Source organism: Notothenia rossii (assembly GCF_949606895.1).
Source record: "Notothenia rossii genome assembly, chromosome: 9".
Classification (NCBI taxonomy): domain Eukaryota; kingdom Metazoa; phylum Chordata; class Actinopteri; order Perciformes; family Nototheniidae; genus Notothenia; species Notothenia rossii.
Genome location: NC_136907.1, coordinates 70005154 through 70032027, shown reverse-complemented (window position 1 = coordinate 70032027; position 26874 = coordinate 70005154). Strand labels below are relative to the sequence as shown.

General features: G+C 39.7%; 2 protein-coding genes across 4 annotated transcripts in view; both read right to left on the bottom strand.

Moving 5' to 3' along the window:
• Positions 1-722: 722 nt before the first annotated feature.
• On the bottom strand, positions 723-18906 carry mfsd14a2 (major facilitator superfamily domain containing 14A2). Its single transcript, XM_079649223.1, has 12 exons — positions 18627-18906; positions 15932-16027; positions 13259-13321; positions 12100-12227; positions 11852-11966; positions 10145-10363; positions 9334-9447; positions 8234-8305; positions 7623-7735; positions 5961-6058; positions 4780-4937; positions 723-4045 (listed from the first exon to the last, which is right to left on the bottom strand). The coding sequence occupies exons 1-12, from the start codon at positions 18708-18710 to the stop codon at positions 3833-3835; spliced, it is 1473 nt and encodes a 490-aa protein (XP_079505349.1). The 5' UTR covers positions 18711-18906; the 3' UTR covers positions 723-3832.
• A 602-nt stretch (positions 18907-19508) lies between these two features.
• The window catches only part of LOC307018793 (unconventional myosin-IXb-like), a 32230-nt gene continuing 24864 nt past the window's right edge, over positions 19509-26874 (bottom strand). For 2 of the 3 annotated variants that reach the window (XM_079649218.1, XM_079649219.1), the window contains 15 exons: positions 26554-26627; positions 26086-26270; positions 25501-25608; positions 25173-25343; positions 25041-25082; positions 24843-24954; positions 24670-24743; positions 24358-24550; positions 23661-23789; positions 23249-23354; positions 22847-22975; positions 22570-22693; positions 21678-21778; positions 21467-21591; positions 19509-20611 (listed from right to left, as the gene is read on the bottom strand). In XM_079649218.1, the coding sequence (XP_079505344.1) occupies positions 20325-20611; positions 21467-21591; positions 21678-21778; positions 22570-22693; positions 22847-22975; positions 23249-23354; positions 23661-23789; positions 24358-24550; positions 24670-24743; positions 24843-24954; positions 25041-25082; positions 25173-25343; positions 25501-25608; positions 26086-26270; positions 26554-26627 (1960 nt within the window). In that variant the 3' untranslated portion in view covers positions 19509-20324. Of the gene's footprint in view, positions 20612-21454; positions 21592-21677; positions 21779-22569; positions 22694-22846; positions 22976-23248; positions 23355-23660; positions 23790-24357; positions 24551-24669; positions 24744-24842; positions 24955-25040; positions 25083-25172; positions 25344-25500; positions 25609-26085; positions 26271-26553; positions 26628-26874 lie in introns of all 3 variants that reach the window. The other variant, XM_079649220.1, reaches the window with a different exon arrangement.

Sequence of the window (26874 nt, the reverse complement as noted above, 5' to 3'; positions counted from 1 at the left end):
CTAACACTAAACACTAAAAGAAAAAGGATATTTTTAAAGTTAAAGCTGTGGATACAAAACTCTTGTGAGCGCTGACATTTAAGTTAACGTTATTGTACCATAGAGGCACAGAAAGGTAAAAGAAACGCCTAATGTTGTTCAAATGATTATCTGGAATGTTCAATATATTCAGATAGCTCATGAATCACCACACATTCCTCTCCCCAGCACGTTATTACAGTAGCTGCTTTTAACATTCAAAAAGATATCATTGTGGCTCTGAAATGACTTGATTCTGGATCAAACCGCCCACCTACTACACTTGCTCAGGGGAGTGATGGCCTCGTTTCCTGCCAGACTTTACTACTGCCTCCATGTGGCTTTAATAAAGAAAGGCTCAGAGAGTAAGTAAGCTTATGTCTGTGCATTAATAACAGACAGTGTGTTGGTGGAGGGAGGCATTAGAGCCGCGATAGAAGTCCGAAGGGCAGGATTACTAAACAACTAACCAGAAAAGTGAGAGCTTTAAACAAAAAAGAACTGGTATTATGAAGAGTCAGTAAAAGCTGAATGGGTTACTAACTATTTGTTATGGGATCAAATAGGATTTAGCAGCCATTATATTTAAGATCCCTGTTTAAACAAAACACATGAGAATTATTTAATGTTTACTTGCTCCACTCAATTAGCTTTGGCTCAATAATGAAACACACCTCCCAAAACTCACAAAGACAACTCAAACATTTCATTGTACAATAAACCTTTAATAAATAGTTTGTCATTAGTTTCCCATATTTACATAATAACCACCATTTACTTATGTTGCCATACTCATTTCTTGGCTAATTTTAGGCACACAGAGAGGGGGGTTCAGGCCACAAACCACATCGTACTAAAAACAGGAGTGGCTAGCAGGTAAATCTTGAGAAATATAGAATAATAATTGCACCATACAACCAAATAGACCAAGAGGTGGCCGTCTCCTTGAGCGATAGATATATACATTAGCTGTACGTACAGGTGACGTTTGTACATTTACAGTCGTCTGCTTGGAAAATGTACGGGTGCACATGGGCTGGTGCAGAATCTTACCAATTTGTGTAGGATCTGAATTGTTTACCAATGTGTTGGTCCAATAAATGATAAAGAACTATATGATATTTAGAGAATAAATCGACACCGATGGCCTCCTGTCTAGTAACTCCCCTTCTGAAATAATAAAAACTAGGACAGGTTAAGTCAAAATGTTGAGGGTATAGTGTGGTCAACATGTACAACTTGGCTTCAAACATTCAGTGACTTGTTATCTACTGATCAATCTGGGACTAATATCAAATGTAACTACACACTGAAATGCTTGTTGTTAATTGAAGATTGAAACTGAACAGATTAACCATCTAACCAAAAGATTCCTAAAAATGATCAGATGAAGTTTGAGCACTAAAAATTAAACCTTCAGCCAAAGAAATTAAGACACACAAAAGAAAATATTCAAATCACTCAAGTGAGCAAGCACACGTACACACACACACACACCGTATGAAAAAGCAAACCAAGAAAAATAAAACATTTGGCACAAAATATAAGACGAACATTTCTCTTCAGATAGATGTTAGACAGCGTCACACCCACTTAGCTTCGAGTCCGTGTTAAGCTTTGATTTAAATGCACCCGAGGCATTTATAAATGAACTTCTAGGATCATTTTCTCGTGCAGTTTGTGAACAAAAGGGATCACAGTGTCACTGATGAAACACCCCAAAATAGGTGTAGAACTAAATCATTGGATCATGGAGCTGCAACCGTTTCTGAGGGTCATGTTGAACCTGAGCCACCTATTGGCTGGAAAGGTAACAGCTGACAGATATGCCGATGTGCAAAAACCACTGGCTCGATTAGAGTAAAACCTGTTTAAGGGTGAGGCGTCGACCAACGAATGGATTCAAAATCACAGGCTGCTTAATTTGAATGTATACTAGGGGGTAGGAGGCAGGATCAAAACTCATATTCTAATTCTGTTTTGTTTTTTTCATTCTGTTTGAAAGGTTGTTTTGTCTCATGTCATGTAGTTTTGTGTTGTTTTAAACTCATGGGAATTTATTTTCTATATTTGCTTTGGTTTACTAGGATGTGAACACTGTTATTTCCATGTTTTTATGAATGAATACATTGGAACTTGATCCTCGAGAGACACTTTATGATGGAATAGTTTGAGTTTTTCAGTTAGCATGTTTTTTTGTGGACATTTTAAAACCACCTGCAGCGGTCACATCTGCTAAACTCTAAGCAGCTGTTACCTTCCTTGCCTGTAGGGGGGCAACAATTATTTGTTTGGCTACAAACTTGTTTTCCTAAAGGTGGTGCGGGTTAAAGTGCACACACACACCGGTCTGACAATAACCAAACCGCTCCTTTTGTGGAGAATCGGATGCCTACACAATTGCGAGTTAAAAGCCAGTTCCTTGAGATGCTTCACATCTGAACTGTCTACCATCTGTTAATTACAAATTGGGAAATATGCAGTGCCTGTTGACTGTATGAAGATTACATTAAACGCCAGGGGTTCTGTGAAACCGTTTCATTGCTCATTACATCACACTTAACCTTTGAATGATCTACTGCAGCAGCACGAGTGATATTCTGTTCAACCTAATGATATGAATTCAAAGACTCTGTATCCTGATAGCGACTCCTCTCTAGCTACAAATGTTCCAGAAGCTTATGAAATTAAAAAACCTGTTTTTTTGTCAGCCTTGACCATGATGGTGATAAATGTCCGGTAACAAAATTAACGTGGGCTTGAAAACAGGAGGAATAAAAAGTGTGTAACGGCTCCGATGGGAGCGATAGCGTAAAGATTACAGAGCCTTCTCAGACCTCGGTCTTCATACAGGTTACATAATTAATATATATATTTATATATATATATTAAGTCACTTCGAGGCAACATTTGTTTCTTGAATAAAAACTTGAAGCACAACTAGCCTTCAGTTTCTAACGGAGAAAATATACAACCCAAACTGTACTACTAATCTAGAGAATGGCAAGTAAACATTAAGAAACAGTTTCTGCTAATAAAGTAGTCTCTCTCCCACCTCTCTCTGTAAGAAGTGGGATGTTGCGACAAAGTGTGGTCTTACGAAGCTTTTTATATCGGAACTGGTTGACCCATCCTGACCTTGATTAGGCAGCGTCTCCAACAGAGACTCCCCTCGCAGGTTTCTGCTGTGCATTCAGAGTAAGATCTGAGTTCACTTCTCCAGAGACTTTAACAGAGCTGCATCACAAGCATCCAATCAGAGGTTAGCTTAGACAAGTGCTCAACTATCTGTTTGTTAAACCCTCGTTGGACAAGCAAAGTTGCCACTTCACTGGCTTCAGAGGAACATTAATTATCACACAGGGATTTAGTAACGTTTGACCCCAGCCTCACTTCTAGACCAAAACACCCTGGTTGGTTTTGTACCAGGAGAAGGTGGTGTGTGGGGGGGGGGGGGGGGTGCAAGCTGTTGTTCGCTCTCTGTCACTGCTTTAATAGAAACCAAGGATAAGAGTCCAGCTCAACCGGGTCACACACCTTTCCACTGCAGCCCGAGCAAATGATCCTCAACACACTCTTTCTTTATAACGGGGCGCTTTGAGAGTCTTCCCTATACCCTGCTTTAAAAAAGAAAGAAAGAAAAGGGCCGCTAAGTTAGGGGTGCCCACTTTTTGTGCCGTGGACACAAACACCTCTTGGTGGCACTTGAGTCTGATGTGTGCCTGAGGTGAGTGTGTGTCCATGTGGTGAAATGTGTGTATCAGTCCGTGTGTGTGTTTGGTTGGTTGGAGCTTTCTGCCCCCCGGAGATGTGGTTATACGCTGCTGTCCTCCAGCAGCGGCTCCTTGCCCTCGGCCCCGCTGCCCTGGGGGCTGTGGGAGTGACTCTGGGCCCCGTTGCTGTGCTTCTTGTAGGCCCCGGGCCTCCCGCCGGGCCCCGTGTGCTCCGGGATGAACAGCGCCACCAGCAGGGACAGCAGCACGGAGCACGCACCAAACAGGAAGGGGGGGCCTGGGATGATGGAACTCTGAAAGAAAGAAAGAGAATCATCAAAGTCAACTTTATTGTCAATTTTCCAGTTTGTGTGTACAGACGGAGAGATCGAAATACCGTTTCCCACAATCCCGAATATAAAAACAAACGTATAGAAAAATAGGTGTGCAAATATGTAGATATATATACACAGAATCAGAGACACATTTTTACATGTGCACACATTAAGACCTAAATAAAAACGCAACAATCAATATATACAAAATAACAGTCACTTCACATCCTGTTTAAAGGGACAGTTCACTATAAAAAATCTAACATAGATACATGTAGATATATTTATGAATCGAGATTGTTGCATTGTTGACCAAGACCATTTTTTTCCTCTATCAAACTACACCAGCCAACACACAAGTCTTTTATCCAGGAACTAGCTGCTTCCTCCTGTGCAGTGATATGGTTGGAAGGTGTATTTCTGTAGAAAGAAAATGGTGCTTCCATAAAAGTGTTCACAAGATCTGTGGACTATGTTGAGTAACCGGTTCCTGTTTTCTAGAAAGAGCTGTATTAATTTTTTTACCACTTTAAGCACCACAAGTGCCATGAAATAACATCATATTTGATAGAAGACAGATATGTCTAGAGGTCACACCAAAACAATAATAGCACTACAGGTATGAGTTTTCCTTATTTTGAGGAGCTGTCTCTTTAAGTACAGCTTCAATATGTGCAACATGTTTGTATTGTGTAACAGTATTGTGCAACTACCTCATCAGTGGGGTTGGCCATGTTGGGTTTGCCACCTTTCTCAGTTCCGTCTGGGTCCGTCAGCTCCACGTGGAACAGGTAGAAGACAAAACCGTAAAGAGCGGGGCCCAAACCGTTACAGAGGCCCCGGATTCCAGTAATCATCCCCTGGACAACTCCTACAGGCAGACGGAGAGAAACACAATGCTGTCAAGATGATACATGCTACATTTCAGAGGGCAAACTGAACATCTACATACGTCTTTGTGACTATAACAAAAGTCACATTTTGTACTTTGTGTTTCAATCATTTAACTTATTTCAGACTTTTTAGTTGAGCAGAACGGTTATATTAATTAAAAGATCACAGATAGCACTCTGTTTAAAGAAAAAGAACACGTATACCGTAATTTTCGGACTATAAACCGCGCCTTTTTTCACATTTTTCAACCCTGCGGTTTATATAACGGTTCGGCTAATCTATGGATTTTTACAGCTAACAGCCACTAGGGGACCTCCTAAATCTATGGATTTTACAGGTTACAGTCCACCACCTTTAACTCTATGGGCTCTATGGCCGGTCCGCGCCCCCCACCTTTAAGCGGCGGGCTCCAGCAGGAAAAGCTGGAGGCCAGAAAAGAGTGAGACAGGTAGCGCGCAAAAGTAAAAGTGGAACCGAGAGTGGTACGAGAGACAGAACGAGAGCAAGACAGACAGACATTACGAGAGCGAGACAGTTTGTCCCCGTACCACTGGTTGAAAACCACTGCTGTAGATCACTGCCGGTACGTGCGCTGGGAGCGCACCGTTTAAGTTTGAAAGTTGAAAAGTTTGTGTGTCTGAAACGCTATGTGATACAGTACAGTTTACACAGCACAGTACATGTTCTGTAGCTACTATTGCACTAAATGGTAACACTTGAATACGTTATGCAAATATGCAACTTGTTTGTTGAAATGTTAATAAATGGGAGCTTCCTCAAACAGCCATCTCTTTCCCGACAATCCCCTCTGTGCACGAACCCTTACATATGGTAATTAAACATTAAAAACACCTGCGGCTTATAGTCTAGTGCGGCTTATATATGTACACATCATTCAATTTAGCTGCTGCGGTTTATATTCAGGTGCGCCTTATAGTCCGAAAATTACGGTACATGCTTAGTTTAACAACAAGACAGAGAAAAGGTGAGAGATGTTTACCTTGTTGGTCGGGGTCTGCGTTGCGGGACACGATGGCGCTGATGGCGGGGAAGGTGATGCTCGACATGGCTGCCACCGCTCCAGCAGCCCACATCATCCTACAGCCAACAACACACATTTGTTAAGGATGCAAACAAAGCCTTATTTAACCTTTCAAGAATTTGATTTGTACACGTTCTTTAAAAGGTGGATGAAAGGTTGGTACACAGATTTTGGTTAAAACCGTATGTGTAAAAAAACGTATCTGAATAAATTGTCAAATATTTATTTTAATTGAACAAAACTGCTATTATTAAATCAGAAACCCTTTATTTGTCCCACAGCGGGGACATTCACAAAGTAAACAGGGACCGAGATGACAAATTCCAAAATGTCACTGTCACGAAAAACTAAAACCGTGACAATGTTTTGTATTTCCATCATAAACTTGACTGCCTTGAAATTGTAGAAATTCGAATGATAATCCCAAACATAGACACTAGACAGAGGATATTGTTTATATTTTTGTGAACAGGGAACAGCTTGACCTTTGTTCAACCTAATTTCCTGGGTATTGACCAAAGCAGAGCGGAGCAACAAGGAGACAGGTCGTGAATGTTTCCCTTCAGGATCAATACACATTGTGGGTCACTCCGACTTCTTGGCAAAAACAACAAGAGAAACTGACGCAGTTGATATGATCTCACTACAAGAGAAGTGAAACTGATAGTGTGGCCTGTGTGGGTGGGCGGGGGATTTTTTTTATAAAAACCACAATCTCTCCAATTACAAGTGAATGAACACAGAAGGATTAGTTTTACTACGGTTTATTTTGCCATACAAAGGCATGTTTGACAGGCGATTCATCTCAAACTGTAAGGTCAAAGACAGTTAAATGCCTGTGCACGTGTAAAAAAAACTGTTACGCAATAGTCAAACTAAAGGTTTCGAGTTACAACACTACACTATCAGAATAGACTATCACCAGTATCTGGTTACAGTGCTGTGGATTGAGGCTATGCTTCCCTCTGGTGGTTTGTCATGGTATTACAACAACAACATATTTCAACGCAAAACCATTGACATCTAGATTTGAATAGTTTCCATTTCAGTTTTATATCAGACTCTACTCCATTTTTAAGGAATCTCTCTTTACTGTCACAAAAATCAACAAAAAAAAAGGCAGAAGAATTTTTTTTAAATCCTTTGTTTTAAAGTATTTTATGATTTTCTTTTTTATTCAAAAGGTTAATTGATGTGCTATGCAGAAGTTATTCACCTTTTCCCTGGGGTTGAACGGGCCATCACTCACTTAGTCACAGGCATTATGACTATGACTGCAGTATTGCACAATGTCGCAGGAAATGTTAGTCATGTTAGCCAAACTTACTTCCTTCCTTGAATTATATTCACTGACTGATTACATTTTCTTTCTTACATCAGTACTCACTTTTGTAAACCTTGCCAACTAATTTGAAACCTGAGCTCAACTTCACTTTAGTGAATCAATAAGTGGAATTGAAAAACATATGATTGTTTTTAGAATATTGGGTATTCGACTTGTAAATATAAATAAAAGTAGTGGAAAGGTGTGACTGTGTGACTGTGTGTGTGTGTGACTGTGTGTGTGTGTGTGTGTGTGTGTGTGTGTGTGTGTGTGTGTGTGTGTGTGTGTGTACTGACCAGGGCTGAGAGCCGAAGCCGTACCACGCCAGCTGGAGGATCTGGAAGCCCAGGCCCAGCAGGATGGTGTTCTTGTTCCCGATGGAGCGCATCAGGACCCCCAACACCACCGTCTGAGGAAACACAGAACAAAGGTCATACAAGAAACCTTAAACACGCATTGAGTCATTTATCAAAACCTTTTCAATATTTGTTGTAATCACTATTGAATCTTATATGGACGGAAAGATGATCTGAAACAATGTTAAAATGAAATGTCAATAGTTTGGATAGCTTTAACACCTTTGTCTTCTCTAATGGTACACTGAAAAACTAGTTTTTTTTAGACAAAGCAAGAAAAATGAAGACTGTCTGCTGTGTACACACATCCATCACATGTCTGTCCGTCCTCTGCTGCTCTTCACACAGCTTTTTCCTTTTTTTATTTTTCCTTTGAAAGGAAGTACTTATTTTAGATTTCAAACTGGCAACTTGGGTTCTGGGATTTTGTGAATTCTGAAATCTTTTACGCTTTTCTGCCACGTTATAGACAAAAAACCCAATAATAACACTCAGAACATGACTCCTCAATATCACATGCAATTCTACAGCAGAAGTGTATTTTGTCGTACCTGGGCTATTATTGAGAGGATCCCCACGACAGCGATAAAGGCAGCGACTGTCTCTGGTGTGAAGCTTATGACCTGAGGGTGAGAGCATTCAGATAACACAAGTTAGGACGTGAAAAGAACAAGCATGCAGAGACGAGCAAGTATCTCAAACACTAAACCTATTTCTCACAAAACAATGGAAAAAAAGTTTTTTTATTTGGCCTTATGTAAACACGAGATGTTGACTATTGTGTCCTGGAACAAGAAAGGTGCTTGGCTTTTTCCTTCCCTTGGATTTAGGTCAAACTGCCCTTTATCCACTTTAATAGTATGTATAATTCATTACAATGAATGTGGAGAGATATATGATAAATGGCCTAACTGGAACAGGAAGGCGTGTAGAGTAACGCTAACAGCAATCCTTCAGAACTAGTTCTCTGGCTTTTGAAGGATGGTGGCAGCAGAGAATGAGCTTCAGACTCCCCCGACTGGTTCTCCTGACACTCTTTACATAATCCTCTCTTCAGCAGATTGCGAAAGGACATGAAATCAGTTTGTCAAGAAACCGACCTGCTGCTTCCAGATGATACTCTCCATTTTGGGCTCGTTGTGGTTTTAAAATAGATTTCCTGCGGTTGCATTTTGCTGAGACACCTTGTAAATGTGCTCTACTTATACACACTGAAACTGGCTGCTCAGCAGATCTGCTGATCCAATCTTAAAGTGATGTTAGCAAAAGTGTGTGTTGGACAATCCCCCCCTCAGCTATACTTCGACGAGCTTTCCAGTAGCAATTTAAGTCTTTTATTAGAAAAACTAATGGATAAAGTCGGATGCTGCTGCATAAAATACCACATTGCAATGTCCTCTGTGTGGAAACCCAACTTGAGCTGAGGAAGCAGTTTTTCATTTCTGAATATCACCACAATCATTATGTAATTCATTTTACAATATGGTAAAATAAGAGCTGTTGGTGTTGACATGAAAACAAGTTGAAGTTAAATCTTTAAATGACAGTTTTAGGTCACATTTTTGGATGATTAGGCGATATTAGATGTGTATAATCTGTCTTTTTTGTGTTTTTTCTACAAAAAAGGTAAGCAGGGAGAGCAGTGTGTTACCTGTCTGAGATAGAGGAAGAAGCTGGAGTACTGGCCGGCCTCAGGGAGGTAGGAGAGAAACACTGTGATACAGATGAGGAGCACTGTGGGGTCCTGGCCCACCTTACGCAGAGACTGAGCAAGAGAACAGCACGAAGGATTAGGCTTCATTTCAAACATGAGCAATGTTAGTGCAAGGACTGTGGAATCTGTCCCCAAGCACTTACATTGGATTAAAACATATATTTGAATGGCCAGTATCACAGGTAGAACTACCAAAGCAATCAACATGGGTTTCATATTCTGTGAAACCAGTAACTCCTATTTTAAAAAGAGAAACTGAACACCCCATGGATACCTTTCATTTCAACCCTTTCCTGTATAACACATGTATAATCCAGAAGCCCCTTAATCTGGTTTTCTTCATCAAAATATACATTTAGGCAGCAACAAAGCCAAATTATAAAATAACAACTCATCCCTAAAGCTACAGTGTTAGTCAAATGTATTCATTACAAAAAGCAATCTGGTTATGCATCTTTGTGTTGCTATGCAGGAATGAATGAATAAAATAATTGTTCTTTTTTTCTCATTAAAATAATTGTGTTTCTGTGGGCAATGTGCCCCTGCAACAGTTTGTTCCCAGCATGATTTGCTACAACTAATAACATTAATGATGTAAGTAAGCTTCCATTGAATAAATTAACCACACATTATTATCCCACTTTATTCCAAGAAATACTTAGAGCTGATAAAACAAACTGCAATAAACTGCTGGTCCTTTATTTTTGATTAACCCATGTGTTACACTGGGCCATGTACATGTACTCACAGCAAAGGGGTCTGCCTGCTCCCAGGAGATGGGCGCCCCCCACGATGCCGGCCTCATCTTCTCCGGCAGAGACTCCGGCACGGCCACCAGGATGAAGCAGATATCGAGCAGAGCGACGGCCGTGGCCAGGATCACCACCAAGGTGTCGCCGTATTTAACGGACAGGTAGGCTCCGATGGCCGGGCTGGTGACCAGGGAGGCTGCAAAGGTAGCCGAAACCTGGAGGGGGGGGGGGGAGCTCACGGTGAGACAAACAGGAAGTGATGGATGCGTCTTGTCAGGCTGTTGTCTTTGAGGACTCTTGGGTTAAGGACTCAAAACAGACACGGGCATGATTCTATCATGATAACTGCCTCCTAATCATTTCTGAGATGTTTACGTCGATTTGGATTGTTTTCATCTGTATGTAAGTATGATGGCTGTGCCCAGTCAAAGGATGGTTTTCCTCTCCAGTATGATGAAGTATTTTCACACAGACCCAACAATGTGGTAGGGCTCCTCAATTAATCGTATTTTAAATAGCGATTACGATTATGGCTTGCAGCGATTACGAAAACAACGTAATCGAAATAAAACGTTTTTTTTTTTTTTGGTTTTTCAGTTGAATTATACTTAAAGGAGACCCCTATCATGCAAAATGCACTTTTGTACGTCTTTTCTACATGAATATGTGTCCCCGGTGTGTCAGGGAACTCACCAAGTGTCCTAAAACACAACCCTCTTTATTTCCCTCCATACCCAAATCTCTTAAAAAGGGGCTGCAACGGATCTGATACAGACTGATCCAGATTTGAACACTTCTATGACGTCACAGAAGTGGCGCTACACCTTTTGGGCCAACTCCACCAATCACGAGGAGACAGCCACGGACATTGCCGTTCGAAAGCGCTGGAGACGCTGTAGTACATATGCCAGGCCTGTAGATGGTGCTGTTCTCACAGAATCAGCCCATGAAAAGACAGTGTTAAATTGAGCGAAATGAGGAATGGCTAAAATGCATGATCTGTTTGGTATTTTCAAAAATAAAAAGTATAAATATGCCTTATATAGGTATGGTCCTACACTATATTATTTAAATATAGAATGATAGGTCCACTTTAAAGTTCAGGGTAATCAACTTTTAAAAACATACTGTTCACATTTTTTCTCTCCAATAAATCTATGTTTTCAAAGTCAATGAATAATCACATTTAATAATCGCAATTACAATTATTGACCCAAATAATCGAGATTATGATTTTTGCCGTAATCGAGCAGCCCTACAATGTGGTATATATATAAGCTCTGCAAATTGGAAATGGTTTATAACACTAGTATTTATATGCAGGAATATAGAATTCTAGAGAGCGTTGTCAATTGTTTTGAGCTTCTTAACGTGCCGGTCTAAAGTATGCACAGCTGCTGTTAGGGTGACGTACTTTACCCCATGCGTCATCCAGCGTTGTTATTCAGATGCATATTACTCCAGTGAATGAAATAAGTGATCAAATATTTCCATTTCATAATCATTTTAAACTTTAGGTAAAGTCATTAAAATCTTGATTTCTCCGTTCATGGAAATGTTTGTTGAATAATACATCCGGTAATAATTTATGAGATTAAGGGCCTAATCAAAATAACTATTTTTGTCTTCAGCCATCTTGAGGTACAGTCATAAATACTACTTTATATAACAATTTGAAACGGACCCTATTTTTTTCTCCTTACCAAACCGTATGCTGTGCTCCTCTCATGCTCCTGCGTGATATCGGCCACGTAGGCAAAGATCACAGAGAAGGTGACGGCGAACACGCCGGACATGGAGATGACGGCAAAGTACCACCTGAAAGAGGAAAGGAGATTAGATTATCAATATAGAAACAAACACAAATGATACAATGCAACCTTATAGTTAATTAATAATCTTTGGAGCTTTAATGTATTCGCTGTTAGAGTGGTCCGCGCTTTGCACTCACCATGGGCTGATCTTCATCAGTGGAATGGGTGCACACGTGAAGAAGACCGTTAGCAGCAAGAAGGATTTGCGTCCCCATACGTCTGAAAGCGCTCCGATCAGTGGCGCACTCAGAAATGATAATAGACCCTGCAGAGGATGGAGAGAGGAGGATGGGGGAGGACACGGGGGGGAGAGGGAGGTAAATGTATCAGAAAAGTGCTGTTAATGGATAACTTGAGTAAAGCTACCACTTGTAGACTAACAGGGACGCTGATTCGAGTTCATGAACATACTCGGCGCAATGTAACAAAACATATCTATAACCTAGATCTCGTGGCTAGCTCGAGCGGAAAATCAACATCAGCGACATGTGAAGCTCTAGCTGCAGTTTGTCCTTCACTGACATTGAAGCTACCAGTGTCTGCTGTTGGACAAATAAAGAGCCTTTTATGTGGACTTTGATGTCTTGTGTCACCAAGAAATTGTAGTTAGTAGTCTGCAATAAGAAATCCTTTACATTGATATATGGACGGACAACAGAGTGCCATTATAGTTATGTTTTGGTCACTAATATATGTGTCCTCTTAATTCTGCTTGTTCACAGTGTTTCTTCCTCAGAGAATCTCTTTATTTCATCCGTGTGATCACAAGAAAAAAGCCCAGAAATAAATTACAAGCGTGTCCTCTCCAACTATGTTTGGACACACGTTCCCTAAATAAAGATCATTAAGGTTCACTCGGGGCCCATCGCTGTGTGTGCTCTCGTTTGCTGCTCGGTCTCCAGCTGGGGAGCGGCTGCCGTTACTGGACAGCTCGCAGGTGTTAACATGTAACTGCGTTTGTTGTCGAGCAGGGCGTCGCCGAACAAGAGCACACACGCTCAGCTAATCATCCAAGGGCAAATAAAAGCAAGATCAACACGCTGAAGAAGAATGTTATTTAACAGCAAGAGCAGTAGTACAAACTGTCAAGAGGTTTAGAGAAGGCCAGAATGATGCTATTAATTATTAACTGAAAAACCCCACAGTGAACACAAATGTAGTCGTAGCACAAGGATACAGCTTGGTATTAGGATGTTGTAATAGTAGTAGTAAGTTGCCAACATGCACACAGGAATGTGTTTTTGCATCATGGTTTGTCACCACAGAATATTGTGTTTGTGTGTGCTGTTGTCTTACCTTGACACCATGGATGAGCCCATTCATCAGGAATGTGTGTTGTGGGAATGTCTGGTGTAATACCTGAAAACCAAAACACAGATAACGCAACATGAAACCAATTGATGCAAACAGTCTGCATCACATTTCAAACAAGGGATTTTGTACTTTGTAGAGTTAACTAGTAAGCATAAAAAGTGTGAAAATCGAACAAAAGCGACGGACCATTAATTCACTCATTGAGGCCGAGGGCATTAAAGTAGACGCTGCAACAAAAACTGTAAAAGGAATCATATTTTACATTATAAAGGCCTAGATGGAACATACATATTGTATATTTGATGTGTTTTCTGAAACGTTCCACAGGGACATGACACACATAATCCTTAAATTGGTTGAGTTGGTTTTATTCTGTAATCAAATAAAACCTTTAAAACATCATTTATTCATTGGGAAACCATATAATAAGCAAAACAAACACTGACATGCAGATCAACTTAAACTGTTCAAAGCATATAAAACAATTGTGTATTTACTGAACATTTAATACATTATCTTTTGTTTCCTTGATATAAAAAGCCTTTAAAACAATAAAATAAAATATATCAGGCCCCACCAAGTGAATTTAGCGAATTTAAATCCAAAAGAAACATTTTCATTTTGCATATTATTTTCTGTCTTTGGTTGGTAGGCTCAAGACCTGTGAAACGTCCTGTGCAAAGCAATTTACACTTATACAAAAAAATAAATTCACACTATACTAATTGCACCCAGGGGTGAAAGGCTACATGCAGCAATGCAGTTCAGCAAGGACCATAATTCAGTGGTCTTGCCCGTTTCAAACTGCTGTTCCCTCTGAGAAGAACATTAATACTTTTAGTACGTACGACAATCCAAGCGTGGCCACGGACACTACAGAGCGTATTCATCTTGATATAAAGGACAGTCGGGCCATAAACTGAGGAGCTGAGTAATATGGTTAATAAAAATGGTGTGCAAAATAACCTTCCTCTTTGTTCTCGTGGTATCAGATCATCTTAGAACATTTGACTTACAGTGACACCCGTTTGTTGGTGTCTAGATGACAAACTGCTCTGTGTGAGGTACTCCGAGAGTAAATACCTTTTCAAGTCTGCACAATCCTTTTGTCTGAATTGTTGGAAAATGTTTTTAATATTCTCAAAAATGTTTAATTATGGAGTTGGGGAGGGAGGTCATATTCTGAGAAAAAAACAACTCAGATTTACCGAGATTAAAGTCATGCATTACAGAAATTAAGTACTTGCTTCACTTGCAAGGTTGAAAAATGGAGAACGGTTATATTTTTGAGCATGCTTGGTTTACTGTGCTTTCCCGCAAATAAAAATAATCCTCAAGTATTTCAGGAAAAAATAAATCAGAAACTCTGTTCCTCTAATACTGTATCATAGTTTGAATACGGAAGAGAAAGACGTGTTTAGATGGTAAAAAATCATTGATATGTTGTTCAGTTCAAAGTCCATATGTCTGTGTGCAGCAAGCATAGAGCACAAGTGTCATTGACACTGCTGTGGGAACATGGAGCCTCGGTTTAAATGAGAACATGTGGAGAAGCTTGTGGCATGGCTAAGAATCTCCTCTGTTCCTCTGGGAGTCAGCTACCCAACACACACTGGCTGTGAAGGCTCAGTGACGGCTGTTGCTGCTGGATGCTAATGAAGCAGCGCGCTCATTGGGAGCAGTGAAGCAGACCCTCTCATCTTCAGGCACCCTCTGATTAGTCCAAAATGCAAATCCTCCCTCCGTCCAGGGATCTTGAGGGCAACAAACCCCCAGTAATTAATGCTTAACAGTTACACATATAACCACCTCTTCAAACAGCAGTCTGCACTGCAAAAGCCTGTCTGGTTAACATCATCTGGCAAACAGATGTCTGCCACCATTTGTTTGGGATACTAGTTTCAAACAATGGTAATTTATTTTAGTAGAAAACAAATATTTAGGCTAAGAAAGCCTTGACAGGATTTAATAAATATCGAGCTTGGGTGAAAAATGAAAAAATATGGTGCCTGAAATAGAAAAACTATTAATACACGATCCCCTGCTTGTGTGAAATAAAGCATGTCGTCACTATCAGTCACCTTAGCTCTTAGCTTACAATTAAGATCAGTTTTTAAGGAAATAATAATCCTTGTTTTTCAAAAATTGGTTGATCTTTTGGTGCCAACATTTTTCAGAAAGACAGGTGACATTTAAGAATAGTATTTTAAATAATGCTGTTTGAGTTGCCTGTAGCAAACACGTACACTCCACCACTCGCAGAGCACAGTGAGTGCGTGGCGTGCTCGTCGGTATCACTGCTGTGGCCTGACAACACAAACCAGTGACCCCCTGATAAGCCTTTTCAACAAAGAACTGGTGCTCAGACAATACAACTGTTTGATGCCCTTTTCATATTTCTCAGTCCAGTAGTGCTTGAATAAACATCTGCTAACAGACACGCACAAAAAACAAAACTGCGTCACACAAGGCTCATTGGATTAGGAGTTCAATCATTCATAGACACTGATGGGCCTGGTGCGATTCCAGTCAATGGAAAACTCTCTGGCTAAGTTTCTAGAGAGGAGAGGTGTAGGCGTATGAATTTATTACTGAAAGTTATGTCAGTTTACATAACATTGCCTCCATGTTAAAGTACATTGTGTCCAGGCTTACCGTGAGCATTGGGGTGGTAAGAAGACCCCATGCAAAAAACTCCAGGAAGATGACCACCACAGCATGGTAAACACTCGGCTCACCGATTCCCTGAGGCTGGATGGAGACAGAGAGGCGCATACAATTAGAAAGATCATTAGCCGAGAAGCAACAAACATTTTTAAAAGCATCAAATTGCCTGTACACATTAACATATCAAACTTTAAACTGGAATCCATTTCAAAGCAACATCCATCTGATGACACAATACTCTGCATCAGCCGATCTGTAGGACTGCCCACAGTTAGGAAATAGTGAGTACGATTATGAGAAATATTTTTTCACTCTGAAACTGGAGGATGTGTACACAGGGGAAGTTTTGACTTCGTCAATAAACTGCTGAATCTTAACTTAAAGAAGCCACCACATCATATCACAATTACTGCGAGTTGTTTTATTTGTCAATTTAAATACAAATCTTAATTTTCTTCATTTCACTATTTCATGGCAAGATTAATTCAAAAGCATTCGATCACTGTGGCTCAATTAATTAAGTCATACATACTGTAAACTAAATGAATGTAAGACATTGGGCTCAACCATTTACATGACGTGTAATTTTAGATAAATTGCCTTACTATAATTGAGACTATGATGACAATTGAATTTTATTGAGTAAAATTAGATTACATGTATATAGGTTAAAGTGGCATCAGATTGAATAGCATGTTTACTGGCAAACACAACAATATTCATTCAAATAAATGTTTAACCCTTCAGCATTCAAAGAAAATGTCACAGGTACGAAGCAAAGTATTTAATCCAACAAGTAAACTTTTATGTGCTATTGTTTACTCGGTAACTCCTAATACAAACATATCTATTTAATGAGCAAAAACACATTCTTTTAACTTTCATTCAAATGCAATACCTTGTGATTAGTGAAGTAGACACTTCACCACGGCACAGTAAAATCTATACAAGTCTGTGAGGTGAAGACAAAGTGCGGTGAAAAGTGAGCGTGGAAGCACGATCTTTGGCAGGAAACAAAGCGAGGTGTGATCATTTTGTTACAGTCAAAGTAGGCCAGGTCCAACTTTACAAAGACTCTAGTTGCTAGTTTACTCGCTCATGTGGTTTGCCATTTCCCTATGTGGGGAGAGTAAAAGCATCGAGAAGTAAACGCCTACAGAGTTTGACTGCTGGACTAGCAGTAAATTAGAAAGAACCCCGGCTTTTTATTTAACAACACTTGCTAACCTGAAACTGTTGTATTATAATGATTTCAGTTGCAACATCCATATTATGGATGTTGCAACTGAAATCCCAGCCAGGCTGCATCTTTAGAGATCAAATTTAGCTATTGACACCAATGCAACTAAGCCATATTAGATTGGTTGCTGAAAGTGAAATATTAACAGCTGAGTGGACAGACTTTGCTGCAGGAGTAAAGAAATAACTGTAATTTAAACTGAAGACCTAATTGGAACAGCGCCACATCATGTCAGGTGTTCAGACAGAAGGTTGTCATCAGGAATACAGGCCCATTACAAAAAGGGAAAACAACCTTTTTGTTCTCTTAATTACAATTACAAGTCTGTGTGTCTTCATTTGGACACCCAGCTTGTTTGGCACAGGTTTTCATTTGATTATATAACCAGCACTGATGCCTCACTGTTTTCTTTATAACAATTCTATCATACTCACTTTTCTTTGCCAACTGTCTCATTTGGGACAATCATCACTCCACCACCTAGTATTGGTTCACTGATCCTAAATTGCTTTTATTTTGGTATGTCTATTAAAGAGGTTTGATGCTCCCAGGTAAGGGCATCTTATCACAGGTCACTATAGTAGGACTTGTTCCGACCTTGAATACAGGTGTCAATAACCCAGACAATAGGGTATAAATGTGTCATAGAAAAATATCTTTAAATGATGTTTAAAGATCATTGGCACCCGATTCTAAACCCTATATGGTTATAAGCTTAGTTGCGTTGCACAGCTGTTAATACAGTGGCAATTAGTATATTTGCTTTCCTGGTATGTTGACTTAAACGGTATGTTTGCTTGTTTTTAAACAAACACTACCAACCCTATCTAGCCTTCGTAAACGAACAAACCTAAAGATATCCAACAAGTTAGCTTACTTTGTTTCTTAAACCATTTGCTAGGTAATACATTAAGTATTTTAAACCCTTTATTTAATTAACCGTTGTTTACAACAGGACAAAAACACCCCACATAATACACACATATGCTAGTGAGCTAATTTTAACCTAGCCCCAGTTTAGTGATGCACTGTCACGCATAAATTCCACAATATTTGAACAAACGAGAGAAACCGTTAAGCATTAAATAGATAGTTTAAAGTAAGGTATCAAATATACTTTGGGCAGCAGAATTACTGTGAAAACCTCAAGAAAAACAGCTAACGTTAATATGAGCTAGCCTGCGTTACCTGAGCTGACGTGTAAACGAAGGCCGCTTACATTAGCCAATGGTAGCACACAGCTAGCTGAGTTAGCTAGGCGGACCCAGCTAACGGTTAACATTATCCGCTGGGACAAACCACTAAAGACACAAAGCCGTAAACAAAAGCCGCACCACTGTTTTTCTTGATATAAACATGGGCTACTAACTTATTCATAGGACAATAGTAAGATTAGCTCCGTGGCAAACTGGTTCAACGAAGATAAATAAATATTTAACTCACACTTCCTCCATCTTTTATTATAATTTTCTTTGCAAGAAGAATGCTGCGGTTCACCCGCTTTTTCTTCTTTTTCTCCCCCGTCATTGTTAACTTATGTCCATTCTTGGTGTCAGAGTGTCATCGTTGCAACTATCGAAACTAAAATAATATACTGATTTCGGCTACAAAGCTCATAACACATCGGCGGTTGGCTCCAGGAGACAGCTAGCAGTGAGCTAACTGATGATTCCTCCACCTCACTTCAACCTCTCTTCCTGTACTAAATGTTGACCCGCCCTTCCAGGGCAACACCGCTCAGCGATTAGCTGTCTGATAAACGACCAGTTCAACCAGTTCGTCTGATTGGTTGAGAACAACGTTTGTGCTATTGATCCTCAAATGGTGATTGGTGAACGCCACACCGCGGTTCTGTGTAGAAAGAGGAACTCCCTTATGAGTGGTTGTGTTTATAAGGAAAGTGTACAAGATGTTCAGCTACATCCACATCCTTAAGTTCCTCCTTTCTTACACTCATTTTCAAATGTGTCTTTAAGTCTTTGTTAAGACATAGAAAGACATTCATAAATATACTTGTATGTTACTTACCTTACCACCAGCGTCTTATTATCACAAAGCCCCTATATTTAAACAACATTCAGGTCTAGAAACATTTATCAAGAGCAGCCGGGTCTGCTAGAAATCTAAATTTGGCCGAGAATGGTCTGCAATAGGTGTCATTTTTAATCATGATCTCATTGACACAATGAAAAACTTTCCTCACATGAACACTTATTAAAATGGTAAACATTTCATGTACTTTTTTACAATATGCAATATGTTCTTAATTGACATGTCATTGTCAAAGCTGCAGTATTGGTTGAAATGATTGGTTTTACAGCAGTAGACATTTGAAAAAGGTCAGTTTATTCATGTGGCAAAAGACGATTTCTGAGGATGCTCACCCAAATACGCATGATTCCTAACCCCTTATAAATGTACAGGCATGCATATTTATTTAAAAAACCTATATGTATTGACAAAATGTTTACTTGGTGAAACTGCACAGTGACAGGTTAGTATTTTTCAGTCAGTCTTAAAGGCAGGAATATGGCCATTTGCCTTACAAGTGTATTGAATGAGTCAGTCGCAGCAGTCGATACCACAGGAATATTAAAAGCAGAAAAACACAACTGAAACATTTCATATGCACGACCATGCATTAAGAGCGAACCCAAAATGCAATGGTTCTGTGTCTGTACAATAGAGAACCACTCTGATTCTCCGATGCACACTTTTCTACCCACAAACACCATAACGTCCTATTATTTGCAACAGTGGATGAGCTCAAAATAATGTCCATTAGTAAAGGAGAACCTTGTATCCTCAAATGCTCCTGATCCCTAGCTGGTCTCACATTGTTACATAAGTACTTATCTTTTTATATTAAATGTAAAACTGTACAATTCTGAGATATGTTTAAAATCACACACAGTGTATTGTATATAAAGAGGCCAAGTCCTCATTGCAATTGGATCTTCTCCAGACATTCCGTACATCTCGCATTAAATACATTTAAATTCTCAAGGCACTTTGTTTCCATAGCAGCATTGACACATGGAAAAGTCTATAAAACAAAGTGCACAGTTCTTTTTTTCCAAGAAAAATCCAGTCTTCTATTAACACACCTGGAGCATATTCTTATTATGTTAACTTGTGGTGTTATTCACAGGTGGGATCTTCTTCATCATCGTCGATGTAAGGGATGTCCAGGTCGTCATAGCTCCCTTTGAAAGACTTGCTAATGATTTGCGGCTTGTCGTCGGGGGAGGGGCTATCTGGGTTGGGCAGGAAGCACATGGATTTTGTAACATCTGTCTTTTGTCCTGGTGTGAACCCTCCCCACGCATTACCTGTCTGAGCCATCAGACTTCTCACTCTCTGCGCCAGGTCAGCAGGTTTAGGCGGGCAGTTGGGTTTCTGGGTTTTTGATCGCATGGTCACCTTGGCTGGTGATAGAAACAGATGAGCAAACTTGTTTAGTACTTTAATATTAAATTAACAATAAACATAAGAGACTTGATGTATATGGAACCAGTCAAAAACGGCGAATGATCTGTGTGGTTACAGAGGATATGAAGCTATAGTAATTTGCTAGAGTTGCTGCACAATTTAAAAAAAACATATGGAAAGTTTAATTACATTTTTTAAAAGACGTAGATAGAGAAAATGTAATGCCACGTTCAAAACAAAACAAATGCACATTAGGGCTGAGCATTAAAATCAACTTGACCAAATTAATAAGGATATTTATAAAGGATAATAAGGATCTTTATCTGTATGTTTTTGTATATCCATTCAACAATATATATTGAATCTCATAGAGAAATCAAAGGAAATGTTTTTATTGCAATTACAAGTTCAAGTATATCAATATTGCATGCCCTCAGGTGGTGCAGCAGGGATTCCAACATTGCACCGCAAAAATAAAACACAGGATCACAAAACTTTAACCTGGCTCGACCTATGATAGACCACCACTCAATGCCATCTACAAAGATACTGTGATGGCCAATCAACTAAGTGTAAGCACACATTCCTGGAAGAATACTTGAACAGTATATTTCTATTGTTACCTAATAATTGTTGTGATTTAATATACAACTGTTGCTGCCATGATGAATATGTTCTATTTAAGAATACCTCACCCTTTATACACAGGCAGAACACTGTCATGAGGACATTATCTATTATACCATGTATCATTGTGGGGAGATACAAAAACGCTTTTATTTAATATGACGTTTATGAAATTGTCTCCTTAAACCCAGAAGAAGGTGAAAGTACCGTACCTCCCTACTGACCTTCCGAGTCTAGGCTGCCCATACGGTCCTCTAGACTCTCTGAGCTCATCGATGAAGATGATGAGTCCATGTTGTCGTCAGAGTTATCCTGCTCAAGGTCAGGCAACCTGCAAGCCAAGTCCACCCTGAAGACAACAAAACAATACATCATCATTAATGAAATGCATTGCACACAAAGCATTCAACTCAAATGGAAAAAAGGAAAGCTCACTTTTCTTGTTTGATGGACTTGATCCTATCAATGAGGGTCCTCTCCGTTTCATCCGAAGGCCTATGATCGGGAACATCCAGCTGTGGAGGCTTTTCAACAACCTGAACAAAGATCAGAGGAGCTGGAGTAAGATGGGTGCACGTTTATAGATCGAGATAATTTATTCAAAGTTTAGTTTAAGAGTAATTTTTAGCTGTCCTTTGTTTAAATTTGATATGAATCAAACTTAGGTGACAGTGGTGTGTGGAACAAAATCAATATAAAGGAAGAAGTTAATTTGTTTAATGTTACCTTTAATTAAAGGTGGGGTAGGTAAGTTTGAGAAACCGGCTCGAGATACAATTTTTGTTATATTCCATGGAATGCTCTTAACATCCCGATAGCAATGAATATCTGAAGTGCTTTGACAAAAAATCCATAAAAAAATTTCATCTGTGGAAGCCGTAGCACTGTAAAAAGCACGACCAATCATCTGAGCCGGCCCGGCTACAATAACTGGATGGCCTACCTGCCTGTCAGCCTTCCATCTGTGCACAAACTTATCTCGTGCCCTCATTGGTCATGTGCGCGTTCGTGTGTGTTGGAGGAGGGGCTCTGTAAGGAAGTGGCAGATTTCTTCCGGCTGTGTATTTTCAAATTCTAGCGCACTCAAGCTGGTTTCTCCATTCTTACCTACCCCACCTTTAATACTAATTTAATAATAAGTACTGGTAGATCCAATTTCAATGTTTTTGTTTGAGTTGGTATAACTTTTCCTGTGGCATGGTCTGTGCTGTCTTGATGCAACTTTTAAATATAATAGCTGGACTGACAACTAACTAGATTGAATTGACTTTCTGAGAGACCACATGTTTCATGATGCATCTTCCTTTGGTCTTTAGCTTTCTCTCACCGTGTTTTGTCTCCTCAGTTTGAGCTGATTGACAGCCACTGCCTCTGCGTATTCCAGCTGCTGGATATTCTGCATCTTCTCATTGTATCGTCTGAGCTGCTCCGAGATCAGGATCTCCACACACCTGCAGGAAACAAGGTCAGAGAGAAGAAGTCCTCCACGTAAACAACGTTCATCTCTAGAAATACATGCAGTAAAGCTAATGCAACAAAAGCACACCCGATATTTTGAAAAGATACATAAAACAATGAATATGGGAGTGTGCAGAATGACTCACGTTGTAGTCTTGGCCACATCCTTCATAGCCAGAAATGGGTCGTCAACATCAGGTGAGCGCAGGATGCAGGGAGCAAACACAATAGCAAGAGAGCTTGTTGACATCTTATTTTCTTCCTCTTTCGCAACCCTAAAAAGACACACAGATAAAAGGTCTCACTCATGTCATTACTACACGTAAACATATCATCAACTCATATTGTATTATTAAAACAATTAATGAACCATTTTTTAAAATTTATACTAACACAATTCTTGTCTTTTTGAGATATGATTTTCTGTTTTGTTTATTTATTTTTGTTTTACTATAGCACATTCCACAGTAAAACAAATGTATAAATGTGGCAGGATGAATGAATCAAGTGAGGAAACTGTAATGTACCTTATGTAGAGTTTGTCCTACCTGACAAGGTGAAAGATGAGCCGCTCTAACGTGTTGTAGTTAGCAGGAGGAAGTTCATCAATCTTTTGGTAAACAGCCCTTATTCTCTCAGCTTTCTCCGGCAGCTCTGAGGGCAAAAAAACATGGATATCAATAACACTCAAAAATCTACCAGAGTCAAGGTCCCAAACAAGGATTTCCAATCATTTACATCAAGATAATCACAAGCAGAGCTGAACTACTTCTCATGTATCGATGAATTGAAAGAATTGACTTTTTAAAAGGAAAAGTTAAAAGAAGGCACTAGTTGCGGACTTACCGATGTATGTACAGTTTGTTTTTGTTTTTGTTTTCAACTTAGTTTTATTTCAGTTTCATTATACAAAAACAGTTTTTTTTCAGGCTGTTTTGTATCATTTAAATATTCACTCACCCACGGCATGCAGAAAGTCGTTGTAGAGGGAAAAGGTCATAAGGGGGTCCGGCAGCTCTCTGAGCCAACGTTTCAGTAGACCTGTGATGGTGTGGATCGGGTAGTTGTCTAAATCTGGCCCCTCCGGATCTGAAACAAGACAAAGCACACAGGTGAAACACACCAAAACATTTAATAGTGATTCTACCATCACATTTTTAGAAGTACAGTACTTAAAGTTCATCTTTTCTTTTTTTAATATATTCCCTTTTAATCGATCAAAACTTGATTTAGTCTTTAAAGTGCTAAAAAACCTAATATAACTTTTAAGGTCGTTACAAGGGCGACATAATCATTTTCCAAATATTTTTAAAAACCCAGCTATCATAGGTTCTAAGCTATAATTATTCTTGATTTGAACATGAGCACACAAAAAATGCAATTTAACAGAGAGGACAAGACAAAGAAAGACAGACAATAAGAGAATTGAGATATTATAGAAAATAAAGTCAAATACATATCATATAAAATCATGTTAAGTGTCTCTATGGCAGATAGAGAACATCTCTCCAACTGCAATTATTTATTTGTCTTCATAGTCTATGGCTATTGCCGCTGCACACCAACTATGCAGATTAATAACACCAGTAACCTCATGTAAAGTGGATCTCCAAAACTGAAGTAAAGAGTTTCAGCTGGTGTGTAAAGAATGTATTACCAGTCTCTAAAATCTGGTGGAGCTCCCTCGCTCGGCATGCAGAGCCCGACTTGCGGTAAATGCCCTCGGTGTAGAGGCCGTTCAGCTCAATGTGCATCAGAAGCAACTCCACCACTTTGGGCACAGGGTTAGTTTTATTGGTGAGGACACACACCTGCACCCCAAAGTGAAGGGAGCCTGGCACGCTGTCATCCTATCACAAGACAAGACAAGAGGGCTGTTCATTTGCAGGGAGTTATGGGCAGAGTTTGAGCAATCAATGTGAGTTATTTAGACATAATGGTAGTAGTATTGAAACATATCAGTTCCTACCTGCCTAGCACATCGTGTCGAGCAATCTGTGATGATTTTATCCAGACATTTCTTGTGACATATTAACTTGCAAGCTAAAAAAAAAGGGAAAAAAATTGATTTAATTGCGTTACTCTCGTATTGGCAAAGAAAATGCTGTTACATTTTGTGTTGCTGCAGGTCTTTGAACTCACCACTGCACATGTAGGCTTTCTCCATTCCCCAGATGTAGGAGCCACACAGGTCACATGACTGCATGATATTCACCTGGTATGTGCTGAACAAGTGATCCAGAGGATTCTTCGGCTGTAAAGACAGGAAGTACATACAATCGTTTGCCTGGATGTATAAATGCAGAAACATCACAATGCAGGTTTAGATGCTCAACTTACACATTTATCCTTTTTTCTCCTCTTCTTTGCCGTCTTGTTGGCCTGAGAGAAACCAGAATTGAGATATACGAGTGGGTCAATGGAAGGTTTACACTCACAAAGTAGTTAAGATATTGAAAGTTTCTAATTCACCTTGGCTGGCTCAGAATCCGCTCGTTTCAGCTCGCCCCTAATGAACCCGTCCAGCACAGACTGAAACAGGTTGACCACCAGCGAGGCCTCTTCCTTCTTCTGTATCCCTGCTAGTGTTTTCACTTTGTTTTGGAAGCCCTTCATCAGATATTTGTAGCCGATTTGAGGCTTCTGTCGATAACAGAAGATATTAGTTTGCAGACTTATAATAAGCAACAGTTAAATAAACTTCAATCGATTTTAACACCCAAAACACATACATACTATCCCTTACTTTCTTACAGCTAGATGAAACATTATATTGTACCGAGGGGGAGGCTGGCCTGACCTGCATAGAGTACATCCCTTTGATGGTCTCTCTGAACTCCATGGTGGCTGTGAGGAAGAGGCTCTCTGTAAGCGACAGATCTTTTGTCCTACTTTGCAGCTCATTCACCTGAGGACAAAGACAAGGAACATGTGGAACACAGGATTAAGGATAGAGAGGGGTATAATACAAAACAAAATAAAGTGATGTGCTTTCACCAGGGTAGAGTTATTTTCCAAATTCTAGATGTCCCTTAGAAATTGGAACCCAAAAACGTAGACATCTGTAGAACAACTACAAAAATGCACTAGATAAAAGATGATTACAATCTATCTATGTACAACTACTAGGGCCCACAAAGATCACAGAACTCTTCCAAGGCTAGATTTGTCTCGCTATGTTAATGAAAGTGAAAAATAATTTGTGTATCTGTGCCGTGATTTGGATCCAATCCAAAATTGTGTTGGGTATTCCTCTGCACTTGTTACACCCTCCCACCAATTTCGTATGAAAACCGTGCAAGTAGGTTTGTCAAGTGCTAGAAATAAAACATGAATAAGCTGATAATTGGGCTTCAGATTTCCCCTCTTCAGGTCTCGTTCTCACCTGATTTCCGAGGAATTCATCCAGGTTTCGCAGCTCTTTTGGGTCGGTGATCTCCCGATCCAGAGCGGTGTTGGACTGCAGTGCCCGCGTGGCCCGGCTGATTTTAATGGTCGGGTTTCGAGCGATCTTCTCAGTGCTCTGGTTTGGCCTTTGGTAGGGATGAGGGCTGTAGCTGGACAAGGGGACTGCAGTCAGAAGAGGGAGATGTTTCATTATTAGTCTGACACGACAAATACAAGTTTAAACTTTATATCTACTGGATAGGATACATAGAGCCTCTTTATTTCACACATATTACTGATCAGCATAACCTCCAGATGGCAGTGAAGAGTAGAACATTACCAGAAATATTGTTCACATTACTTTCTACACTCTGCTGCCTATTTTGAAGTATTAAACTGTATGTGTACATAAAAAATATCTGCAATTTATAAATAGCTACGTATCGCCACTTTGCTACTACTTTACCTCCTATAACTGAGTCGTTGCCAGAGGGATATTTAGGAGCCCGCTTCTTCAGGAATCTACTGAGAAACCAAATCCTGCAGAACAGACAGCAAAATATATATATTTTAAGTAACAGGGCTTGTCACCGGTACTTGATACCTTTAAGGTATCGACAAAAAGGACCCAGTACCAAGCATTGACATTTCTTCCTTTGAACTGTATTTTTTGTACGCAGATATTGGGAAAAAGACATTGGCAAGTATTTGCTTGCAGCCAATCACAGCAATTGGTTTGAAGTGGAGTGTAATTGGCTCACTTAAATCCAATAAATAAAAAAGTTAT